Source organism: Oryza brachyantha, chromosome 7 (genome assembly GCF_000231095.2).
Source record: "Oryza brachyantha chromosome 7, ObraRS2, whole genome shotgun sequence".
In the NCBI taxonomy this organism is placed as follows: Eukaryota; Viridiplantae; Streptophyta; class Magnoliopsida; order Poales; family Poaceae; genus Oryza; species Oryza brachyantha.
Genome location: NC_023169.2, coordinates 9,002,216 through 9,018,067, shown reverse-complemented (window position 1 = coordinate 9,018,067; position 15,852 = coordinate 9,002,216). Strand labels below are relative to the sequence as shown.

Here is a 15,852-nt window from a genome sequence, read left to right as displayed (position 1 = left end):
AAGCATATGCAATGAAAGAAAGCTGGCTAGCACAGAGCTGCATCCTGTACTGTACCACGAGTCCAATCTTTGATAGCAGTGCAACACTTGCACTCCTCCATGCTTGTAACCACGGCCGGCTCACCCAATTCTAGCTCAGGTTCCTTATTCGTCAATCGCTTGAAAAATTTTTAATTTGTCAATTGATTCTTCTGTCTATTAGATTTACTTTAAAATTTGTGCTTGTTGTTCATGTACTACTTTGTTTGATTTCTTTTGTTACTATTAGATTTTAATCCAACTTTTCATAAGTTTGTTTAAAGGATCTAGTTTTTTCAAGCGATTGATCGGTAGGTACTCGGTTTTTCCAAAATTTCTCACCTATATTCAGACCTTGTTTAGTTTCCAAAAAGTTTTTTTAAAAACATTACATTGAATTTTTGGACATTTAAATGAAGCATTAAACATAAATAAAATAAAAAACTAATTGCACAGTTATGGGAGAAATCTTGAGGCGAATCTTTTGAGCCTAATGAGTCCATGATTAGCAATAAGTGATACAGTAACTAACATATGTTAATGACGGCTTAATTAGACTCAAAAAATTCATCTTGCGGTTTCCAACCGAGCTATGAAATTCGTTTTTCACTCGTATCCGAAAACTCTTTTCGACATCCAGTTATGACCTGTCTCCCAAAATTTTTTGCAAACTAAGCGAGGCCTCGGCAAGGGAACACACACCTAACACCTGTACCACCGGCTGCCAACTTCCATTCTCCATCTACCAATTAATACACACACCAGCCTAACCCAATTAACCTCCACCTACACCGGCATCCTCCAGCCCTAGACTTTTACAGCATAGTACGTAGCTGCCTGCATGCATTCACCGTATCGATCAATGGTCACATGCATCTCATCCATATATATTGATCATATATGATGCGTGACCATGTGAATGGACACTGTACCTTTAGGCTTCTATCAGTTTAACAGCAGCTCATCTCAGTCCGTCCATGGTGGATCCGATCCATGGATCGGCCCCGAACGGCCGCCGTTTGTCTTGTCCTCTGAAAAACCATGCATGCATATTTACTCCTCGCCCTATCGCCTCCCCAACAACCCAGCTGCGTGCTCCTTTATTGCGCCACCGCCATGGCTAGAGCTTCGCACATGGCCAGCAGCCCTATGCATGCACCATCCGTCGTCACTCGCCATTGTGCTGCGTTGCTGCTGCAGCCTGCAGGTCTCCAGCTTTACAACTCCATGGCCGTCCCGTCCCTATATAAGCCAATGCTCGAGCAGGCTGCAGAACCAATCAGGCAGCAAGCCTGCAGAAAGCCAGAGAGGTTTCTTAACGCTTCTTCCTCTCTTCTTGTTTGGAGGAATTGAAGCAGCTGCAATGGCGGGTGGTGGAGCCAGCGGAGTGGCGCTCGCGCTGCTGCTGTGCCTGAGCGGCGCGGCGGTGGGCACCTGGGCTCGGCCGGTAGTTGCCCCCAAGGGGGACGACGGCAGCGCTTCCGGCGACGAGAAGTCGCTCTGGTTGAAGAAGAGCTTTGGGAAGGGACTTGGAGCTGGGATTGGTGGAGGGTACGGAAAAGGCGGTGGTTTTGGAGGAGGTGGGGGGTTTGGCGGTGGAGGAGGCGGCGGCTTTGGAGGAGGCGGTGGACTAGGCGGTGGTGCTGGGTTTGGCAAAGGTGGCGGTGTTGGTGGAGGGTTTGGAAAGGGTGGCGGGCTTGGAGGTGGTTTTGGTAAAGGTGGTGGGATTGGTGGAGGCATTGGCCATGGTGTTGGAGGTGGATTTGGCAAAGGTGGAGGTCTAGGTGGTGGTATTGGTCCTGGCATTGGTGGCGGCTATGGTAAAGGTGGAGGTTTAGGTGGTGGCATTGGCAAAGGTGGTGGACTTGGAGGAGGTTTTGGAAAAGGAGGTGGTCTTGGTGGAGGTGCTGGTCTTGGGGGTGGCAGTGGTTTTGGTGGTGGTATTGGCAAGGGTGGTGGACTTGGTGGTGGTTTTGGAAAAGGTGGCGGTCTTGGAGGTGGTGGTGGTCTTGGTGGCGGTATTGGCAAGGGCGGAGGACTTGGTGGTGGTTTTGGTAAAGGTAGTGGTCTCGGTGACGGTATTGGCAAGGGAGGCGGACTTGGTGGTGGTTTTGGAAAAGGTGGTGGTCTCGGAGGTGGTGGTGGACTTGGTGGTGGCATTGGCAAGGGCGGCGGACTTGGTGGTGGTTTTGGAAAAGGTGGTGGTCTTGGGGGCGGTGGTGGACTTGGTGGGGGTGACGGTCTTGGCGGTGGCATTGGCAAGGGCGGTGGTCTTGGCGGTGGTTTTGGTAAAGGTGGAGGTATTGGTGGCGGATTTGGGAAGGGCGGTGGAATTGGTGATGGTTTCGGCAAAGGTGGTGGTTTCGGGGGCGGTGGGGGACTTGGTGGAGGTGGTGGTGGAGGGCTTGGCGGTGGAGGTGGTGGAGGATTTGGCGGTGGTGACGGTAGTGGTATTGGCGGTGGCTTTGGCAAGGGTGGTGGATTTGGTTTCGGTGCCGGTGGCGGAGGTTTCGGTGGAGGGGGAGGCGGAGGCGGCGGTGGCGGAGGAGGGATCGGGGGAATGCACTGATACGTTGGTTCTCTAGTTTACTTCAGGTTTCTTGCACTCTATCGGCTGTCATGATATTTGGCTTGAGCGAGCGAGCAGCTGCAGTATTTTGTAGGCTTTTGTCGTGGAGCTTGTAGCACTACTATTGTGTTTGATGGTGTTTCCCTCGTTTGCAGGTCTGTTGGTACTCTATATATGTTGTTATTAATATGTGACGTTGATACCACACATTATGTAAGTCAATGTGTCAACATCATGTTTCTAATGATTGGAGGTATAATTAAGATTACATATGGAGGTTTAATGATCCTATCATATAAGATGTTATTAGCAAACGTACCTCTAACTGAATATTTTCTGGTATGATCAATGACCTACGAAAATTCTGAACAAATATGACTCCCCGAGTAAGCAACGAAAAACACTAAGGATGGTCTTTTTGCTTTTGTAGGAAAAAGCCAACCGATATTTTTACAGATAAAAAATAATTTATAAATAAAACTTTTATTTATGTGTTTAGTGGTATAAAAGCAATGTCTAACAAAAACTTACGATTAAAAAAATCCTAAAATCTACTCTAAATTTAAAATTTAAAATTCAAATTTTGGCCACCAAGTATAAGCAGAAGCGAAAAGATGAGAGTATAATTAACTATAACAATTTTTTAAGGTACTTACAAGTAAATCTAGACCATTCATTTTAGAAGTTCCAATGATTATTATGACTCTTACCCTGTAAGAGGTAAGATGAGATCACTTACCACTGGACGGAAAATATTTTTGATAACATACTATAGACGGAAATACATGGTCAATTAATATTACATTTAATATGATTTTATCTTAATTAGTACAGAAACTTTTGGTTAGCATAGTTACAAAAGGTATACCTGGATTCTTAACCAATATATAAAGCTCCCCTTATATTAAATGCAAACATCAAACATCGAGAAAAAATAGTTTGAAAATTTATCAACATCCAAACCTATAACATGTTGATAATTAAGTAATATTTCAGGAAAACAATGCGATAGAATATAAATTTAGTGATGTTTTGGGATATCAGATATTTAGAAAATGTGATAAATGCAAACTTTAATTTTTCAATATTTTATAGTATAAATTTAAAATCATAAGTTAAAATTCTAATCATGGAAATGAAATTCGATTAGTTTTAGTAAGCAAATATTTGTACTCTAGATTTTTATCACATCAAAGTACACATAATTTAAACTTTAATTTCATAATGAGACAATTAGTCCTAAATTTGCTTTATTACCATTGCGCACATGTTGTCAATCCTTGTGCAATACTAATACATTCATTTATGTTGTTGCTTTTTTTGTGCTCTCAGGGCTATGAATATAATTTTGTTGCAAAACTACCTCTAGAAAATTGAAGGCTAGGATTAATTTAAGGTCTTACCTCTTGGGAGGTAAGTGGAGCAACTTATAACTACCCAAAGATCAGTAATATACCAATGTAATCCAATTATGGAAAGTGAATTTCACATTGATCCAAAGGCTAATATTTATCTTACCTCATGGGAGGTAATAATTATTTATTATCGTTGAATGACAATTTGTTTCAATTATTTCCCTCTAATAAAAAATGAATGAAATTTCCATGTTTAATATGGCAAAATCCAAAATATAGTGAAAAATAAATTCAGTTAATTAAACTCCTGATTTCTATTGTAGAGAAGTATAGAGACAATGTGCAATGTTTCCATTGCATCGTATAAGTATTTATACAAATACAACTGCAGCTCCTTGGGGCAACATGAAAGAAAACTAATCTGGGTTAACGTCGATGGTGCGACGGATTCATGTTGATTGAATCGCATAAAATGGCGATGGACAGAGTACATATATATGCGCTGGAGTTATGGTAGCCAGATCCTAATTACAGATATCCTGGACTAACTACCGGCCACCTTAATCTCCAATGCATGCAGATTACATATATGCACATTACATGTCATATATATGTATATATATTCTAACACTCCCTCTCAATTCAAACTTCTTAAGTTGAGGTTGTTTCTGAAATCTTCAAACTGTCTCACAGCTAAAGGCTTGGTGTACTCATCTGCAACTTGATCCTTGGAAGAAATATATTCTATCTGAAGTAATCTTCTAGTTACTCTTTCTCTAATAAAATGATAGTCTACTTCTATATGCTTAGTGCGTGCATGAAAAATAGGGTTAGCAGATAAATGTTTAGCTCTAATATTATCACACCAAATTTTAGCAGTCCTAGGCTTCTCAACACTTATTTCCGGTAATAATGTTTGTATCCATATAATTTCAGTTGTAGCATTAGCTAAAGCCTTATATTCTGCTTCAATGCTAGATCTGGAAACCATAGGCTGTTTTCTTGCATTCCATGACGCTAAGTTTGACCCAAGATATATAGCAAAACCACCTATAGATCTCCTGTCATCTACACAGCCTGCCCAGTCAGTATCAATAAACCCATTTACTAGCATAGAAGGAGATTTATGAATCTCTAAACCATGACCAATGATATACTTAATGTATCTCAGGATTCTCTTGACCACTGTCCAATGTGTTAAAGTAGGAGCATGCAAAAATTGATAGACTTTATTTACTGAATAAGCAATATCAGGTCTTGTCAAAGTTAAATATTGTAAAGCTCCTACTACACTTCTATAGTGTGTTGCATCCTTTGGGCCAAGAAGTGTACCTTCATGAGCTGAAAGTTTCTCTGAAACAAGTAATGGAGTACTTACAGGTTTACAGTCTTGCATCCCTACTCGTTTGAGCACATCATTTGCATATTTTTCTTGTGTCAAAATCACTCCATGGTCTGTCTTGTTTACCTGAATTGCTAGGAAAAAGTGCAGTTCCCCCAAGTCTTTCAAGGCAAAATCTTTACTAAGATCCTTTAGCAGGGCTGTAGTTGCACTGGGTACAGAACTTGTAATAATTATATCATCAACATAAATCAACAGGAAGATAGAGACATTTCCTTTACTATAAAAGAACAGAGAGGTATCTTCTTTTGATGGTTTAAAACCAAGTTTCTGCAGTTTAGTACTTAATCGCGAATACCATGCCCTAGGTGTCTGTTTAAGCCCATATAGAGTTTTGTCAAGTTTACATATATGATCTGGATATTTAGGATCTTCGTATCCTGGTGGTTGCCTCATGTATACCTCTTCTTCAAGAATTCCATGAAGAAAAGCATTCTGCACATCTAACTGTCGCAGACTCCAACCTCTAGATACAACAATAGATAAAATGGTTTTAATAGTAGCTACTTTAACAACAGGACTAAAAGTATCCTCATAATCAATACCATACCTTTGTTTGAAGCCTTTACCAACCAACCTGGCCTTGTACCTATCTAGGGTACCATCAGCCTTCCTCTTCACCTTATACACCTATTTGCAGTCAATTATGTTTGTTCCTTTCTGAGAAGGGCTAGGTGCCATGTGCCATTTTTCATCAAGACGTGATACTCTGCATACATAGCATCTTTCCAATTATTATCAGTAAAAGCTTCGTCTAAAGACTGAGGCTCACCTAACGTAGAGAGAGTCTCACTTCACTGTGCCATCGGTGTAAATTTTCTCTTTTCTTATACCGCTTTGAAGCCTTGTTTTTGGTCTGACCGGAGCATCTCGCTGCACAGGAGATACTTGGGCTGTTTGCTGGTACTGTTCAGGAGAGTCAATGGCGTCGGACTGCATGTTGTCAGCATCGGTGCCGTGCAAATCATGCGTGCCTGTTTCTATTTCTTCGTTGGCTCCACCGACAGACAACTGCACATGATCTGCAGCCTCTGACGCCTGCACTTGAGAGGGAGAATTTGTTCCCGAGGCTGACTGTTGTGTCTGCACGGTCAGTGATCCCGGAGTGAGTTCTTCAGTGGAATTTGCTCCGTGTACATCCTCCTGCGTCCCAACACTGCTTTCTGCATCATTTTCAGCTACATTTTCTCCAGAAAATCATCAGATGGCTCATTAGGCGCAATATTAAGCATATGATCAATACCATGTTCTCCCCCTTGATCAGTACAGTGCGGGACAAGGGAGCTAGGCAACAAGGATATCTCAGCACGGAGATGAGCTCCAGCATTAGGGTGAACTTGGGAGAAAGGAAAAACATTTTCATCAAACATAACATTACGAGATATATAAACTCTCCCAGTAGATATATCTAGGCATTTGAAACCCTTGTGTAGGTGTATATATCCTAGGAAGGCACATTGCTTAGAGCGAAACTGCAGTTTATGATTGTTGTATGGTCGAAGGTTAGGCCAACAAGCACACCCAAAAACTCGTAAAAATTGGTAATTGGGTTTTTGATGAAACAATTTTTCTAGAGGTTTCTCAAATTGGATCACTTTGCTAGGGTTCTGTTTATAAGGTAGGATGCAGTAAGGAAAGCTTCATCCCAAAACTTCAAAGGCATAGATGCTCGAGCAAGAAGAGCAAGCCCAACCTCAACAATATGGCGATGCTTGCGCTCTGCTGAACCATTCTGTTGGTGAGCATGAGGGCAAGACACATGATGGGTTACCCCAATTTTCTCAAAGAAAGAGTGGAGTTTTTCATATTCTCCTCCCCAGTCAGTCTGCATGGCAATAATATTGCGACCAAGCAATCGTTCTACAAGAGCTTGAAACTCATGGAACCTTTGAAAAACATCAGATTTATACTTAATAGGATAGACCCAAGTAAACTTACTATAATAATCAATAAAGCTCACATAATATTTGTTGCCCCCAATAGAATCAGGAGCAGGACCCCATACATCAGAATGAATAAGATCCAAAAGATTACTTGAAAAACTAGATGACTTGGAATAAGGTAGCTGATGGCTTTTAGCCTTCTGACATGCATCACAGACTGACTCATCTCTAGACTCAGAAAGACATGGTAACTTGTTCTTACTAATTATTTTTGCAACAGTAGAAGTTTTAGGATGGCCGAGACGACTATGCCATCTTGTAAAAGATGGTGTAACACTGTAGGCTTGCTTGGATGTGCTGGAAGGCAGTGGATAGAGGCCCCTGTGACGCCTCCCCCTAAGAATTATTTTCTTTGTGGCCATATCCTTAACCAAAAAATATTTAGAGTGAATCTCAAGGAAAGCATAATTATCTTCAACAAGGCGAGATGCAGAAATAAGATTTTTCGAGGCTTGTGGAACATGAAGGACATTTTTCAAATGAAGTGTACGATCAAGTATATGCTCAATTTTCATATCTGCGCCATTTGCAGTGTGAATTTGATCGGTCCCCTTGTATTTCTTCCGAGTCATCAGCTTGTCTAGCTCGCTTGTGAGATGATCTGTAGCCCCCAGTGTCAATATACCAGTTGGTATCAACACCGTATGCATACGCAGCGGCAGCTACATGCCTTTCGTCAGGCACGTAGTTGGCATCAAAGTGATGCTAACACTCAGCAGCGATGTCGCCTCTTTTGTAGCAGACCTGGCACACGGGGCGTGTGTCCACATGTTGCTGGCTGCCACCCCGTCCACCGCGGTTTCCTCCTGTGTTTCACGGCCGCGATCACCGTCACCATGGCCGCGTCTAGGATTCCCTCCGCTAGCAGCGGCAATGACACTGCCGCGAGGGATGAAGTTTCCACGACCACCATTTCCGCGATATGCTGCATTTGCCAAGCCTTGTTGTCGCAGATGTAGCTGTTCTCAAAATTGAGCAATTGTGCATACAATTCTGTCATGGTGATGGGTTCAACCCTCATCCAAAGAGCAGATACAAACGAGTCATAGTCACCATCTAGGCCATTTACAATATATGCAATCATATCTTCCTCATCTAGAGGCTTTCCAGTAGATGCAATCTCATCGCTATAGGCTTTCATCTTGCCAAAATATTCAAAGATTGACATTGTACCTTTGCTTGTTGTTTGCAGGGCGAGACGCACGTTCAACGTGCGGGTGCGAGTTTAAGATCCAAACATGTCGCCAATAGCTTTCCATGCCCGCCGAAGATCTTGCTCCGGCCAATTGATTCAGTATGTCACGTGACAGAGAGGAGAGGAGAAAGCCAAGCACCTGTTGATCGGCCACACGCGAACCACTCCTCAAAAGCTGGATTTTCCACCACTGTTATCTTCTCCCCTTTCTCTCCTTCTTTCTTGTCGATCTGAGCAGCCGGCGCCTCCTTCTTTCCGGTGAGCAGGCCCGTCGATGGCCATGAGCCAACAGGGCCCCCAATTTTAAGGGGCCCGTACCGGCTCGTGTATTTGTTCGGTTTTACCCGTGTCGTCTGCCGATCACACAGCTGCAGCGGCGCCGGCGAGACCGCGAGAGCCAACCGGGCGATTGGCTGCCGCTGCCGGCTGGGTGCTGTGCTGGGCTGGCCCCGCCCGCCTGGCTGTCACTCTGTCAGGCCGTGGTGCTTGGACTGCTTCACTGTCTCAAGCGACAAAGCCATGGCGATTGCCTACACTGCTGGAGTATGCTGCATTGCTGCCTGCCTGCTTCATTGAACCAGTGTCTCTGCCTGACTGCGTCACGCCCTCAATTCCTCACCGCCTGTCTGCCTCTTGATTTTGTTTCAAAAGTAAATGATTGAATCAAAAGTTATGTGAATGTTTTCTTTTGTTTATAAAATATGAAGAAATTTATGAAGATATAATTGATGATTTTGTTTCAAAATACGCTAGTTCGATGATGCTTTTCAGTAGAGCGTAAAGTCAGTACTATATTTAATCTTTTAGCATTAATGTTCTATATTTTTTAAATATTGTATGAAATAACATATATTAAAGTTATATGGTTAAATCAAATAGTTCCTTATTTATATTGACATATTTATTTTCTATAATTTAGGGCCCCAACTTGTATTTTGCTCCGGGCCCCAAATTCCTGTAGACGGCCCTGCTGGCGGTGAGATAGCCCTCTAGTCGTGCGCCACGAACAGCAGCAAGGATTTGTGTTGTCCATGCCGCATGGTTCAGCTTGTTCAGTTTTTCTGTGACATGCACACCAAAGAGAGGATTTCCGGTGGAGGTGGTAGACGAGGAAGCCATGACAATCTATGTCAAAGGCTCTGATACCATGAAAGAAAACTAATCTAGGTTAACGTCGACGGTGCGATGGATTCGTGTTGATTGAACATATATATGCGCTGGAGTTATGGTAACCGGATCCTAATTACTGATATCCTGGACTAATTACCGGCCACCTTAATCTCCAATGCATGCAGATTACATATATGCACATTACATGTCATATATATGTATATATATTCTAACACAACAGACTCTTCTCTACATTCTAGCTCAGCCAGTACAGAACTCGAGCGCGAGACTTTGGGTTACAACCATTACGCTGTATTCTTTTCAGCATATTATTCGTCAGCTTCTATGTACATATTTTTCAAACCGCTAAACAATATATTTTTACAAAAAAATTATATAAAAGTTTATTATCTCATATTTTAAAATAAATTATTAAACTTAAAGTATTTAATTTCATCGTTTATACCATTAAATAGCTATAAAAATATTATACAATATTTCATGCTTAATCTTTCGTTTACCGAAAGAAGCCCAGTCGATACTATACGTGGGACGGGGAGGCCTTGAACAGCACCTGTGGAAGACCTTTGGTCATCATGTCTGCAAGACTGCAAATTGGCCCGTGCTGTTAATCGTGTTTTTTTGTGTTTTTTTTATCATGTTCAATCAAGTCATGTAGTGGTATGAGTCGAAATTAGCTACTCTGTTGCATGGCGTAGGGAGTTGATTAGTACTGTTAGTGAAACACAAAGTGAGTGCAAGGAGCTTAATTAATAGATCAATGTTGTGTTAATTGGAGTGCTGCATGTTGATTTGGTGAACACGCGCATGTAAAAATGTATGGATCAGTCTGTACTACACCCCTTCCCTTGACGGTGAGACCATGGTTGTATGTATATGACTACATCAAATTAATCTTCCACTTCCGTGGCATCATTAACTTAAGAAAAATTTGAATGATATCTTTTTATTCGTCTGCCGTTCGAGCACGTGCTCCCAAGCTGCATGCAACTTTTTAAGAAAAAAATCATGCATTGGTTGCATGAAAAAATACAAAACATAAAATAATGCATTAAATATCATACAGACTACCAAGTAGATAATTTTTTATACAACTTATTTGTTTAGCTATCTATGTATATCAATACACAACTGTCTACAATATTGTATATGTTATAATAGTGGTTAGCGGAGCAGTTACCATTATAGATGGCCATAAGGCCCGTGGCACGATGGCCTGACCCAAGCTCGGCACGACATGATTGGTGCCGGGCCCATGTCGGACCGGCTCGACAATTGGGTTGTGCCTGGGCCAATACCTTGGCACGATGGGTTGGCCCGACATGGCCTGGTTCAATTAGTATGGATGAAAAAATATTAAGGGGCCTCCAATAGACTTAGGCCATGTTCGGCTAGAGAGGGAAGAGGGTTAGTTATCCGGCACGGAAAACATAGTAATAGATTAGCACACGATTAATTAATTATTAATTATTAAAAAATATAAAATAGATCAATATGATTTTTAAAACAACTTTCCTATAGAAAATTTTCACAAAAAATACAACGTTTAGTAGTTCAGGAAGCGTGCACGCGGAAAACTAGGAGGCTTAGATATGTAAGCTAGGGTGCCGAACGGGCCTTAATTTAGTCATATAAGGCTTAGCCTAAAGGAGAGGTATGTAAATTAGACTTATTCTAGCCATAGAAGACACAACCCAAAAAGGTGAGGGAGGAAATATAGACTTATTTACTAAATAAGCACGATGGACCATCATGTCTTTGAGTCGGCCCGACATGGCCCAAGTGTTATTGGGCCATGCCGTGGCATTCGGTGTAGCCCATGGGTTGGCATGGCACGGCCCAATCAACACATTGGGTCGTGCCAGTCTGACGGAATTTAACATGGGCCCGGTTGTGCCACGTCGGGCCAGGCGGCCATCTATAGTTAGCTGTTAACATCAAAATTTGGTAAATCTCCTTATTAGATTCGGTTAAGAAAAGGCGCAATCAGCCCATGGAGATTTTATCCGGAAGAGACCGAATTCAAAAGGGAATCGTGAAGACCAAGGCTTGGTGGCATAAATTTATCTATTAATTAGAGTTAGTTAGGATTTTTCTTTATCTCTAAGGGAGTTAGAGTCCAATCGGGACTTGTTTGTTTTCCTTTATCTATTAGAAATTGTGTCATATTAGAGATAGAGTTTGGTATTTCCTTTTATCTATTAGAAGTTGTGTGTTATGTCCGACATGGACAACTATCAACCCGTGGGTATAAATATGTATGTCCGGGGTCGTTGTAAATCATCTACAATCATATCAATCAAATTTCAGTTCATCGCCACCCTCCTTCTCGAGGTTTTAACTCTGACGGAACTTAGCACCTAACGCGGGGCTGCATATGTAACAGCCCTAGGTTTCTAACCAGGTATTTAGAAGTGTATTTGTTGTCCTTTAGATTTCATATTTACTATGTTGCAATTTGATCATATCCAATAACAAAATTAACTCTAATTGGTAAAATTGAAACCACTTCTATTTGAGAAATAAATTGAACAGAAGTTACATGTTTAATATTTTGTTCAAATATTAGTTTACTTATCATCACTAATATAAATTTTGTGGAATTTTAACTCTTTGTGTAGACCTCCTAAAAATTCAAACCAACTTTCAGCCTAACCAATTTCATCTGTTCACCAGATTTAAAATACTTGAAATTTATGTGTGAAACTTTGAAAAATGGAACCTACAAACCAATCCCTAGCACCACACCAAATTCCTGAATTTTTGAACAAGTTTTACCTAGTCAAATTGAATTTACCAAGAGAGAGAAAGAAAATAAATCCTGAAAATTACAAGAATCAATCTATACTCAGTTTTTCACCCACCTCTCTCACCCTCACAGACAGGCACAACTTGGGCCCACTTGTCACTGACCTTGGGTATCTCTTTAGCTCCACAACACCCTCTTGGGTGTGCTCCCACCTCAGGATTTAACGGGGAGGTGCAGAGAAAACTCCATCTCCCTCACATTCATTTCTTGGGTTGTTGGTTTATGTTCTTCCATGAGCTGAGCTCCCTCCTTATTTTCCCTCCCCAAATCTTCACAAAAATCCAAGAATCCAGCCCTGCATGTCACACCATAAGATCCCCACGGTTCTAAGCTTTCCATTCATCCAAATAGCTTGCACATGCATAGATTGCTGAGGGAGATCGAGAAGAAAAGAGAAGGAGTTTGCTACTTGGTGCAAGGCAGCAGCAGCAGTAGCAGTTCTTTTCCTCCATCTTGGTGAGCTTTCTTCTCCATCCATAGCTTCTCTCTTAGGTTCCCCAACATGCTGAACATTCCTAGTCTTCTCCATAGGTCGCCGGTTCAAGACTTCAAGGCTAGTAGCAGGCTACAAGTTGTTTTCTCTTCTTTGATGACAACAGCTCGGTGTCTTCTTTGCTTCCCTATTTTGGTGTGTTTTTAGCTTCTTCAACTCAAGCTGAGAAGTGTCTCCTTAGCAATAGGATCAAGTCCTTAATGTATGTTTTCTTGCATGTGACGCTCTTGGAATGCATGCAATAGATCGAACCATCCACACCTACTCTTTTGGCTGAAAAATGAGTGAACTTTGAAGATTCATAACTAATTGATATGAACTCCAAATTCAGTGAACCATATTTCCATAGATTCATAAAACAGTGCTCTTTAATGCTGTGAAATAAAAAGTGCTAAATTTTGGACTTATAATACCTCTAAAAGTGGGAATAGCTCTATGTACACTATTAAAAACACTCATGATGTTGAACTTGGAAAATTCATAACTAAAGCATACCAACACATATGGTTGTGAAATAATTTTTCTTAAGACCAGTGAGTAGTGTACTTTCATCTAAAAATAATCTCCTTGGTAACATATTTGTTTGGTTTGCAACTTGGTTCTAATGTACTAGGAGATACTAGCTTAATTGCTAAAAAAACTGCACTTTTCAGCTTATAGGATTTTGCATTTTAGCTCCTAAACCATGCATGTTATTGTGATGATTCTTTCACCTAAATTAAAGTTAACTTGTGCTCTACTCACTGTATTTATTTCATGATTTTTTGATCATTTTGCATATGCATATTTATTTGGCTCTTATTCGCATGTTGCTTTTTTTGGTAGGTTTCGAGAATCTGGAGAGTAAAAAGCCATATCCAGAGGAGGATAGTGACTATCCTCAGCAGAAAGGCAAGCACCTAAGCATATAGAATCTATGTTTTCTCTAAAAATGTTTTGTTTGCAATCTATACATATATATATGCATGGGTTGGCTACTTATCAATATTGTTAGATTTGGGTATGTGGGTAGATCCTACTTATGCATTTATTTCCTGGTATATTGCTGCCTTATAGTTCATTATCCCTGGATGGGAATATTTAGGATGTTTACTTCATTTATGCTTAGCCATGCTTAGTGCTAATAGAATTATAAGGATGGACAGTACTATTATTTGTGGTATATAGACAACTTGTAGTAATGGGCAAAAAACTTCAGCACTTTCACTATATAATGGTTGATGAGATATATTTGACTTGGACGGGTGATAGGGCGATGAAGAGAGGTTGGTTCCCCTGATGCAAGTACCCCCGTCTGGATCGTTAAGGGCCGAACATTTTGACATCTATTCAAGCACCCTTCGTACTTACCACATGCCTTATTGGGACCGGCTTGTTCTTTACTAATTCTACTGTGATCATTTATACCACGTTGGAGAGACGTGAGGGCAGGTAGCCCTTTGGAGGGCTTCAGGTGCCTACGTTGGCCGGGGGTGCCTTCCGCGTGGCGCGCCCACCTTGGTCACACCACACACGCACGTGACTGAGTCGTCGGGAACCCCGACGTGGTATAGGTGGTTAGGGTGGGATTAGAAAAAGGCATGTAATGAGCTTGTATCACTCGCTTACCGCACTCGACGAGGTGTGTAGTTTTTTATCCTTGTTCATTTCGTGTGGGTACAGCTGTACACCTCTAATTAGAGTATAATCTATTCGAATAGCCGCGTCCTCGGTTATGGACATTGTGCTTGATGTGTTAGTCAGTTATGTTAGCATCAAATGTGGCTTAAAATGGATGGTTTATGTTTGATGGTGATGTTGGCATGTTGTGCCTCGATGGTGTGGACTTTGGTAGTCCCTTGTTGTTGGTGAGAGCGCCGTTTGGGCTCTTTTTCTTATGCACTTAAGAATTATATACTTGTTGTCCATAAGTTAATATAATGCTAGATTTACTATTACTTAACTGCTTTACATGTTATTTGCTCAATAAAATTGGCTTTACGCAAATATTGAACCTATATGGCTTAAGTTAAGGTAAACCTTCCATACTTCTATCTCCCTTACGTATATAATTTTGGGTAAGACTTGCGAGTACAATCTTGTACTTAATCCAGTGTCTGCATTTTCAGGAAAGGATTCCGGGTATGAGTTGTGCTTCTTGTGTGGTCACTGCTCTGCCGGTAGTGGCAAGGGCTGTGAGTGATCCCTTCTCTTGCAGCTTGGCTCTTGCCCGGTTAGTTTGTACTTGTGGGGTTGTGGCACCATCGGCTTTTGTTTTATGCTTATGAGTTTTATTTGAGACTTCCGCTGCTACTTATTTTGTGTATGTTGGGACCTCGGACCCTATGTTGTGTCATGTTCATTGCTATTTATTATCAAGCTTATGGTACTTGTTGTGACTATTAATTGCTTGCGATGAAAGTGTGAGACTAGTCGCATTCCTGGGGACTAGCTAAGCATGTGTAACGGATTTTGATCACTTGAGATAGTCAGGGATAGCACTTTGGATCGAGTCACTGGGGTAAGCTTTTGGTCGCCACCTTTGAGTGGTAGATGGGCATATGACAGAGTAAACTGGCAAGCTATCTTACGGTTATGTCTTGCACTCACTACTCAACATTCCGGTTATTATAACAGAAGGTTGTAAATCGTGATCATGGACACATTGATGGCGAGTGGCTATTTTTACGTGTATGGATCCCACTCCTCCAATAGTACGGGGTGGTCACGTTGAACATTGCATGTTATAATACTCATGGTGTGCCACATCATCGTCTCGATCTCCGGCAGAAGGGTAAGTCCTACGTTCCCTCGGGCCACGGTAATCGCACCGACTGGATTGGAACTGTCTTGGTTTAGTCCAATCTTCTAGTCTGGTTGTGTGATTGCTAGTTATCATATCAATTTTAACTTCAGTTACTTCTGTATCTTGGGTTGATCTGGTCGACCACTTTGGAT

At 41.5% G+C, this 15,852-nt stretch overlaps 2 protein-coding genes and 1 non-coding gene across 3 annotated transcripts; 2 read left to right on the top strand and 1 right to left on the bottom strand.

Annotated features, from left to right (window-relative positions):
* The first annotated feature begins 1,275 nt into the window (after positions 1-1,275).
* On the top strand, positions 1,276-2,919 carry LOC102702582 (glycine-rich cell wall structural protein). Its single transcript, XM_006658452.3, has one exon. The coding sequence runs from the start codon at positions 1,382-1,384 to the stop codon at positions 2,585-2,587; it is 1,206 nt and encodes a 401-aa protein (XP_006658515.3). The 5' UTR covers positions 1,276-1,381; the 3' UTR covers positions 2,588-2,919.
* Positions 2,920-8,250: 5,331 nt separating this feature from the next.
* On the bottom strand, positions 8,251-8,389 carry LOC121055068. The gene has a single exon (XR_005812287.1). It is a non-coding gene; the product is annotated as a small nucleolar RNA Z247 (small nucleolar RNA).
* Positions 8,390-12,632: 4,243 nt separating this feature from the next.
* LOC107304652 lies at positions 12,633-15,356 on the top strand. Its single transcript, XM_015839596.1, has 4 exons — positions 12,633-12,878; positions 12,954-13,050; positions 13,741-13,806; positions 15,024-15,356. Exons 1-4 carry the CDS (start codon positions 12,781-12,783, stop codon positions 15,180-15,182), a joined length of 420 nt encoding a protein of 139 aa, XP_015695082.1. The 5' UTR covers positions 12,633-12,780; the 3' UTR covers positions 15,183-15,356.
* Positions 15,357-15,852: the final 496 nt, after the last annotated feature.